Below are 8,915 nucleotides of genomic sequence, written 5' to 3' on the forward strand. Positions count from 1 at the left end.
TTTCTCAACTCCCACATGTATGTTTCTTTTCCTCTCTTCAATTGTATCTCCCAAAAGGGCCACGAAGTTTTAGTCCCTCCTTTTACCACATTTAGTGGAAGTCAAACCGGAATGGAATTTTTTTTATTTTTGGTTTTCCCCGCTCTGTTCATCCCACTTTGGCGGCTCCGTGCTACCAATTTTGTGCCCCCCCCTGTGCGTATGTACGTAAGCATGCATATATGCATGTATGTATGTAGTATTATGTATGCAGTATTATGTATGTATTTTTTTTCCCCTTGGCAATTTCGCCATCCCCGCAGCGCACGCCGCCTTCGATTCAAACGTTGCGCTTCCCTCCCATCGGTTGGTTAATCGTATGGCATAGCATATACCAGGTGGGTTTTATTTAATTTCTGTGTTTTTTTTTCCCCTTTGTGGCTTTTTTTTTTCCTCATTTGTGCCTTTTTTTTTGCGCTCCTTGTGCCTTTTTTTTTTCCTCATTTGTGCCTTTTTTTCTTCACCCCCTTGTGCCTTTTTTTTCCCCCTTTCCATGGGATGCGGGCAAGCAACCACTTGAGCGCGGAGACAACTCTCGAAGCTGTTCCTCCCCTTTTCCTTTCCCCTCCCCCCGTCCTCCAGCTGTGCCCACCATGGCGGAGGTGACCTTCTGTGAAGAATGCAACAATATCTTATATGCACGAAGTGATCGGAAAAACAAAAAGCTGCTCTACGTATGCCGCAGTTGCGAGTATATTTCGCACAAGCCGAACGAGCAGCAAAACATCGTGGCGAGGATTAACTACAACTACAACAGGAAGTGAGTGGTGAAGCGGTGTAGAGGCGGAGTGATGAAGCGGCGGAGTGATGAAGCGGCGGAGTGATGAAGCGGCGGAGTGATGAAGCGGCGGAGCGGTGAAGCGGCGGAGCATGGCTGACCAGCTGACTAGCCGATCTGCCCACCAGCGCGTCGTTCAGAAAATGCCTGTACTCTCCCTAAACATCGCTCCGCTACCAATCCTCATATAACCACCCCTCCTCCTCTTCGCCACCTTCCCCCCCCCTGCAGAGAGGACGTATATATCCACCCCGAAACGAAGAACGACCCCGCCCTGGGACGCGTGCGCGAATGGATCTGTAAAAACTGCGGAAACAACGAAGCGGTCTTTTTGCAACTCCCTGAAAGAATTAGTTACAACCCAATGGCACTCATTTATGTATGCACAGGAAAGAATTGCCACTACTGGGAAAAGGAGATACAAGTCACGAATGATGAGGAGGATCCGTTACATAGAAGTGGGCGATCTTCGGAAGGGTCCCTTGTTGATCACCTGAACCCGATTGTAAAACAGGAGGCGGATGACACACAAGGTATTATTCCTGGGCAGGGACAAAAACGGAGTCGAAAAAAACTGAAGAGAGTCAGCGGGGATCACGACGACAGTGATGAGCAAAATGGGGAAGAACACGGTGGTGATGGACCCCACGGAGATGGACATGGAGATGGAGACGGACGCGGCCTCGACGACCGCAAGGAGAAGGAGGAGGACAAACTGAAGAAGGAGCTGCAGGAGTTAATAAACGCCAAGGAGGAGGGGCAGCTGCAGCCAGGAGACCAGCACAGCGAGGCGGGCGATTTTGTCGACGAAAATGAAAGTGATGTAGAGGATTACTTCTGAGGAGGTTAAGCGGTGGGGCGGGGCGAGAAGCAGCGCAGTTGCTCAGTTGGTGAGTTGCAAGTCGCTTAACTGCTCAGTTCCTTCACTGCAAATCGCTTAACTGCAAGTCGCCTCGCCCCCCATCGCGCCATTTTTTTTGTTCCCCCAGAGAAGCCTTCACGTGGTAGCAGTCCTCTCCGTTGTGCAGAGAAAAAAAAAACAGTTAAAAAACAGTTAAAAAAAATAGTTAAAAAAACAGTTAAAAAAACAGCTAAAAAAACAGTTAAAAAAAACAATTAAAGAAATCAAAAGGGATCCAGCCCCATAGGGGGGGAATGTGGATCTGCTAAACAGGCCAAGTCGATAGAGCGGATTGCACCAGCTGGTGGAAGCTCCTCTGAGGACATCGACTGTGCTGATGTGGCCTGCCCCAATGACTGATTGGACGCACAGCCCAGGGCGTAGCTGGGCGGCTGTACCTTTGCGTAGTTATGCGGCTGTCCCATTGCATGGTTCGCCGGCTGTACCTTTGCATAGTTATGCGGCTGCGTGCATGTTTGGCTGCTCCTCTGTACGGAAGACCACCCCCTGACTTGCGATAACTTACCCACCCATCCGTTTGTCTAAGCTTAAAAAAAGAAAAAAAAAACGAACCGATCTGCTCCCCTCAGTCGGCCGTCCTATACATATCGATGATCTCTTGGATATCTCCACAAGGAAAAAAGTCCTTCCCGATGTCTTCATTCACCCTGTTGTGTAGATTATACATAAATGTTGAGAACTCGGTCCTTCCTTGGCAATTTATTTTATACCTTTTTAAGTGCTCCAAAAGGTCAAGCTTGCAGATATGACAGGGATATAAATTGGAAAAGGAGTCGAAAAAATCGAAATGCTTTTTTTTGTCTTGCTCCGTTGGTTCGCTGGGGTAGTTTGCTGCCATGGTGTGTAGGACTAGCCAGGATGCTCTTCCTATTTCCTCCCTATCGGGTGGATATATTTTTTTATTTTTCCCACTGTTACTTCCATGGTTTTTTGACTTTCCTCTCTCGCCGCATGAGTGCTCGTAGCATTTTTCGATCTCCATTTTTTGCTGTCCCTGTGTTGGGGGAGGGCAAGAAGGCTCATCGGATGCCGATCTCGTGGGGTTCACTCTTTCGCGTTCCTCTCGTTTGCCCAGCAAGTGTGTTGCTACTGCGATGGTACTTCGTTGGTACTGCGTTGATACTGCGATGATACTGCTATGCTACTTCTTTGCTACTTCTTTCCACTGCTTTGCCACTACTTTGCTGTTTTTTTTTTTTTCCCTGCGTGCACAGGGCGGAACAACTGCTTCTGCCCCGCCTGGCTGCGGGCACCACCGACGAAATGACGCGCCAGCTGGGGAAGCTCAACCGACGCAGGTGCCCGTCACCCTGGGTCAACCCAAACTGAGCGGTTAAGCGGTTAAGCGGTTAAGCGGTTAAGCGGATAAGCGGCTAAACAGCTAATCGGCTAATCGGCTAAACAGCTAATCGGCTAATCGGCTAATCGGCTAATGGCTAAACAGCTATGCGAATCCAACACCTTCTGTAGATCGCGTTGATATCATGCTCCGCCGTTAAAGTGTTGGAATTTTTTTTTTTTTTTTTTTTCTTCCATCCCTGCCGTGCCCCACAAATGATAAACGTAAACGTGGGCGTGCTGGGGCATGTGGACTCGGGGAAAACGAGTCTGTGTAGGTGCCTGAGTGAAGTACTTAGCACGTGCGCCCTGGACAAACACAGGCAGAGTCAGGAGAAAGGAATCACCATCGATTTGGGTTTCTCCTCCTTTTACTTGAAGAGGAGGCGAAGAAAGAGAAGCGAAACGGGCAAGCAAGCAGGTCAGATCAGGAGTGGAGAGGTTGGAAGTGAGCAGAGCGGGAGTGGAGAGGTCGGAAGTGGGCAGATCAGGAGTGACCAAATTTTCGATGGCGAGGTGGCCACCGGGGAGGGGCGCGCTGCCCCACGGGACTGCTCCCCCCCCGAGGAAGAAACGCTGCAAGTTTGTCTAGTGGACTGCCCGGGGCACCACTCCCTCCTCAACTGTATAATAATGGGAGCAGAAATAACGGACATGGTCCTGCTCCTGATAGATATCACGAAAGGAATTCAAAAGCAAACCGTGGAGTGCCTTGTCCTATGCGAGGTCCTCCAAAGAGATGTCGTAATTGTTTTGAATAAAGTTGATCTAGTCCCTCCTGAACAGAGAGAAAAAAGGTTCAACCTAATGAAGGAAAAAATTGATTTGGTTTTTAGGAGTAAGGTCGGTTTGAGGAACCTCAGATGGTACGTCGTGGGTTTGTCCGCTGACTCGAAGAGGGGAGAACCAGCTGGAGGGGGGGAGGGCGCCCCCCACCCGAGGAGCCAAAACGTGGACCAACTGGTTAACCTCCTGAGGGAGGTCATCAGAGTGCCGGCGCGGGGGGGAAAAAAAAGCACGCGGGGGGGAGGGCCAAGTGGAAGGAAAAGGAAGCCATAACGAGGATGCGGATGAGGGTGAGGGCGATGAGGATGACGATGATGGAGGAGATGACGATGAGGGAGGCGATGACGATGACGGAGGGGATGACGATGACGGAGGCGATGACGGAGACCGGGTGAACCACCGAGACGAGTTCTACTTCCTCTACGATCACTCCTTCGACGTTAGGGGGAAAGGGAGAGTGTACACGGGGACAGTGATCCGAGGGACTATCAAAAGGAACACCGTTGTCTCCATATTGCCATTGAAGGAAAAGGGAAAAGTTAAAGAAATTCAGAGTTTTAAACAGAGAGTCGAAGAAGGGACTAAGGGGAGTAGATTGTCTCTCCTAATCTCAAACGATCATATACGAAATGCTGGGAAGAAAATCGAGAGAGGTGTTATCGTTTCGGGAGTATCAAACATCCCTCACTTTTCCATTTTTATTTGTCGAGTGAAGTTGGTTCAGTACTACGGGAGGAGTGTCAACAATGCCGAGTTACTCTCCTGTGTCATTGGCTTTGCTACCTCCCCTTGCTATGGGTTCTTTTTTCGTCCTGTTAAGAGACCCACTAGGAGGGGGGGCATGCCGTCCCACCAGGAAAAAATACATCCTGTGCAGTCTCTGCGCACGAAGAAGAATAAAAAAGGCTTCGACCCTGAGGGAGACTACCTCTTAGTTAAGCAGCTAACATTCGAAAAAGGAAAGGAAGAGAAGAAGCCACCAGGGGGGGGGCTCATCTCGGGGGGGAGGCCCCACTCAGGGGAGAACCATGCAAAGGACAGAGAAAATAAAAACCTCCCCAGTGATGAAGGCGACGATGCCGACCGCGGGGACCACCACGATGACCCCAGTGATGACCACAGTGAAGACCACCGAGATGACCACCGCGGGGACCCCCCCGATGACCGCCACAGGGACACCTTCTTCCTAGTCCTCCTTAAGAAAAAAATCCACGGGTACAAAAAGGAGAAATGCATTTTTATAAAAAATGAGGACAACTTAAACTGCAGGATTTGTCTCCATGGAACGATTGAGGAGATAATTGACGATGGGTATCCTTTAGAGAAGGGTCCCTTCATCGTAGGAAAGAAACCCACTCTTAGTGACTTCCCCCGTTTTAGTAACTTCAAACTACTGACTGCAAAGCAGAAGGTGGGGCAAATCGAACGTGTACAGGATAACCATACGGTGCTTTGTAGGAATATGTTTCAGTGCTCTAGTGAAGTCACTCCTTACGTGAAAAAGGAGATATGCCTAGTTGATGCAAACTACGTCAATGATCTAAGTGATATACACGTCAGACACGTCGGTGTTATAACAGCTCCGTTTGCAAAAAATGGGAAATTCTTCGCCCGCTTTGAGGACGACCTTTCCTTTGTGAGGGAAAACTGCAAATCGTTTCTCCTCGTGATCAAGTACTACAAGGACGCGCTCACAAAGAGGAAGGTATTTCTATGAGGCCCCTCCCCCGGCGAAAAGCCCCGCACGCACAGCAACGTGGTAGCCAGATCCGTACGGACTCCACTACGCGCGCTGCGGCTCGTTCAAACACTTGACAAAAAAAAGAAAGAGGCGGCAAAAAAGAGGCGGGCAAAGAAGAGGCTGGTAAAACAGGGGAGGAGAAAGAGGCGGCGAAACAGAGGCGGATAAAACAGAGGCGGCAAAACAGAGGCGGCAAAACAGAGGCGGCAAAACAGAGGCGGCAAAACAGAGGCGGCAAAAAAGAGGCTGGTAAAACAGAGGCGGATAAAAATGTACAGAACGGTGCACACGGAAAGACAGAAAAAATCCCTCGAAAGGTCGAACAGGTGCTAGCTCAAGTTGCGTTAAGGTGGCCAGACTAACAGAGTACCCTCGTTCCGACCGCCCCGCCCCTAAGGGCGCCGTTTTGGGAGTTCCCCCGTGTTAGCCCCCCTTGCCCCACTCTGTCCTCTAAAGCGACTGCTTCATTTACCACGTCCTGTAGCTTTCTACCCCTCGGCACCTCCTCCCTCATGTGATTTAAATTAAACTCAAACTGATTCTTCAACATAAGTGCTTGAGAGATAAATGCTTCCTCCTGAGCTTTCTCAAACTCTTTTTCTACATTCTCTAGGGAATAAACATGTACCTGTTCGTTTGGTGGGGATCTCCTGAGCTGCGTATCGTAAAGGGCTCTCCAAATTGTTTCCTCTTCGACTGGCCCTTTGGACTTCACCTGCACGAAGGAGGAGGGCGTCGTTCCCACGGGCGGTGGCGACGTCGGCGGTGACAGCGCCTCTGTTTGGGGCAAGGCGCCACCGCCGCCATCGCTGCTACCGCTTCCACCGCTGCTACCGCTGCCATCGCTTCCAATGCCGCCATCCCTACCACCGCTGCCGCCACCTCTGCTGGCTCTCCCCGCCCCCACTTCGTCGAAAATCTTCTGCGAGTTGTCCAGCCGCTCGTAGAACCCCCTCTCCGCACTCCGCGCCTCTTCGAACACCTGAAGCAGATTCAAGGCCACCCTTTTCTCCGCCGATCCCAAATTAGCCAAGTCATATGCCACTGCGTACGTTCTGGTGAGAAGGGACAAACAAGCGGAGCAGCACACAAGGGGCAGGAGGCCTCTTTGGAAGAGCTTCATCCTCTCACCGATTGCTTTGCGCAGCGGTGTGTCTGTGTATGTGAGTGTTGTGAGTGTGTGTGGGGGGGAGAGGCTAACCACTTGGTTATCTTCCCAACTAAGTGACTTTTTGATTTATTTATTTTTTTTTTTCTCTCTTTTAATGCCTTCTTCTAGTGCTAATTCACCACCTCTGTGATGCAAAAATTGACAGGGGGTACAAAACAAAAGGAGTGCAACGTCGCATCCACTGTGTGTGTTGTTACGAGAAGAGATGCATTCACTGCGAGTCATGCTTGACGTGGGGCAAGGTCAAATCAGAAAAAAAAAAAAAAAAAAAAAAAAAGTCCGAAGGTTGGACGAAAAGTGTTACTAATAATATTCGCAAAGAAGGTTGTCTTCTACTGCCAAGGAAGACTCCTCCTTTTTTTTTCTTTTTCTTTTTCTTTTCTTTTTCAAATGAGCGCCTCTCCCCTGATGGTGCGCTGTACATACATAAGGATCCGCGGCTACACCCGTCCAGGAACGAACCGAATAGCGGACGAGCACCGCCTTCCCTCCCTTCACTCCTTCAAAAAAACGTGTGCCGGTAGCGTCCCAAGAAACTTCGATCGTTTGTAGTCCGAAAATCTGCGCGACGGAAAAGACGGGACGACGTGTACATACAGGGCAATGTCCAAACGGAAAAACAAAAAACTAAAAAAAGAAAAACAAACAAAGGTGCGAGCAAAAACAACCTGCGCGCTAAAACAGGTCACGCCGCACCCCTGAGTGGGGGACCCGCGCGACGCGCCTCTCTTCCAACCTGCCCGTGGCCACGTTCCCGAGGAAGGAGCCCAGGTAAATCCCCGCGATGGAAAAAAAGGGTGCGACGATCATTTTGCTCTTGGCGTCGTAGTATTTGAACTTGTTCAGGCTGTACAGGGGCAGCAGTAGGAAGCCTGCACGGTGAAGGAGGCGTGGAAGCGGTGACGAATAAAAGTAAAGACATCCCTGTGGACAGTCACGAGTAGGAGAAACGCTTAACTTATCTCTGCCCTTTGAGGCGACTTACCCAGAAAGGACCACAGCTTGCACTGGACCTGCGGTCAATTCGAAGGGGGAAAAAAAAATTAACTTCTATTTGCGTAGCGGTGAAAGGAACAAAAATAAGCACTGCAAAGTATAGCAACACAACAACGTGGTCGAGTGTAAGGACAGAACAATGCAGCGCAATGGTTGGATGATGTCCCTATGAAGAGGGTCCTCTCCCCCTTCTGGTAAACCGACCTGCTTCTCGATATCCCTCTGTCTTGTATTTAAAATGTTAATAATATTAATCGAGTTCATATTTTTACTTTCACTTGGATCATCTGTGGGAGGAATGAAAAAATCGTAACGGATAAAATGATCAGCTCGTAGGATTAGGAGCAGTGTGTCGAAAAAAGGAACCCACGGAGGGGTAACTCACAACGATAGGGCAGCTTGGGGGCATCCCAGCTGATTCATCTCCTTCGTCCCTACCTGCATACACATTCGAAAGGACCTTTATCACGTCATGGCTGCTCAATTTGTTGCAGTTATTTCCAATGGTGAAAAAGGAAAAATGGATAAACAGCCTCTTAAAAAAATTGACTCTTCTTTTCTCATTCTTTTTCGCGTACTTGTGCTCGAGAATTGTGATGTCCGATGGTACCTGTCATGGGGGGAGTGAGTAGGAGGTGGTCAAATGGGGAAAGGATAACCACGTGGGGTACGTGGAAAGAGACCCACATGCATGCACAGCAATCCGATTAACTCCTAAACCGTTATGTGTAGGAACGTTGTGGGGGAAGAGCATGAACGAACACTGTAAGGGACGACCCAACTCTAACGGGTACTTCCCCTTCTCCAATTTCCATTTGATCTTTACCTTAACGTAGGACATCGTAGTTACACAGGGACGTAACAATGGAGAGGGGTGGAAAAAAAGAGAGAAAAAAAGAGAAAAAAAAAAGAAGAAAAAAAAAAACTATTAACAACTTATCGCTTAAGTTTAATTCCCAAGTTTTCCTATCATTTGGAACGAACACATGAAGTAAGCTCTTTTCATTTTTCTTTTTTTTTTGTTTCCTATGCAACACAGCACACAAGTTAAGTTTCACTTCTCGAAACACAAGTAAACACAAAAGGTGAACATGGGTAATATCAAATTATCTATGTCGTGGAGGTATGCCTTTTAAAAAAAAAA

At 48.9% G+C, this 8,915-nt stretch overlaps 5 protein-coding genes across 5 annotated transcripts in view; 2 read left to right on the forward strand and 3 right to left on the reverse strand.

Moving 5' to 3' along the window:
- Positions 1-724: 724 nt before the first annotated feature.
- On the forward strand, positions 725-1,657 carry PCYB_021400 (DNA-directed RNA polymerase 2 subunit; the record flags this gene model as incomplete). The annotated part of the gene is made up of 2 exons (XM_004220490.1): positions 725-799; positions 1,049-1,657. Coding segments are annotated over 2 exons (681 nt in total), but the record flags the coding sequence as incomplete, so codon positions are not given.
- An 842-nt stretch (positions 1,658-2,499) lies between these two features.
- PCYB_021410 (human hepatopoietin-like protein putative) lies at positions 2,500-2,715 on the reverse strand (the record flags this gene model as incomplete). The annotated part of the gene is made up of 1 exon (XM_004220491.1): positions 2,500-2,715. A coding segment is annotated over one exon (216 nt), but the record flags the coding sequence as incomplete, so codon positions are not given.
- A 578-nt stretch (positions 2,716-3,293) lies between these two features.
- Positions 3,294-5,580, forward strand: PCYB_021420 (selenocysteine-specific elongation factor selB homologue; the record flags this gene model as incomplete). Its single annotated transcript, XM_004220492.1, has 2 exons — positions 3,294-3,954; positions 4,055-5,580. The coding sequence occupies 2 exons, from the start codon at positions 3,294-3,296 to the stop codon at positions 5,578-5,580; spliced, it is 2,187 nt and encodes a 728-aa protein (XP_004220540.1).
- A 66-nt stretch (positions 5,581-5,646) lies between these two features.
- On the reverse strand, positions 5,647-6,727 carry PCYB_021430 (hypothetical protein; the record flags this gene model as incomplete). The annotated part of the gene is made up of 3 exons (XM_004220493.1): positions 5,647-5,673; positions 6,077-6,319; positions 6,512-6,727. 3 exons carry the CDS (start codon positions 6,725-6,727, stop codon positions 5,647-5,649), a joined length of 486 nt encoding a protein of 161 aa, XP_004220541.1.
- Positions 6,728-7,269: 542 nt separating this feature from the next.
- PCYB_021440 (hypothetical integral membrane protein DUF56 family) overlaps positions 7,270-8,915 on the reverse strand; it is a gene marked incomplete at its 3' end in the record, with an annotated part of 5,460 nt that continues 3,814 nt past the window's right edge. Inside the window, exons 13-17 of the mRNA XM_004220494.1 lie at positions 8,210-8,381; positions 7,976-8,058; positions 7,761-7,788; positions 7,512-7,647; positions 7,270-7,402 (exon numbers count right to left, since the gene is read on the reverse strand). Coding sequence (XP_004220542.1) covers positions 7,270-7,402; positions 7,512-7,647; positions 7,761-7,788; positions 7,976-8,058; positions 8,210-8,381 — 552 coding nt within the window. The remainder of the gene's footprint in view (positions 7,403-7,511; positions 7,648-7,760; positions 7,789-7,975; positions 8,059-8,209; positions 8,382-8,915) is intronic.

Source organism: Plasmodium cynomolgi, chromosome 2 (genome assembly GCF_000321355.1).
Source record: "Plasmodium cynomolgi strain B DNA, chromosome 2, whole genome shotgun sequence".
NCBI lineage: Eukaryota > Apicomplexa > Aconoidasida > Haemosporida > Plasmodiidae > Plasmodium > Plasmodium cynomolgi.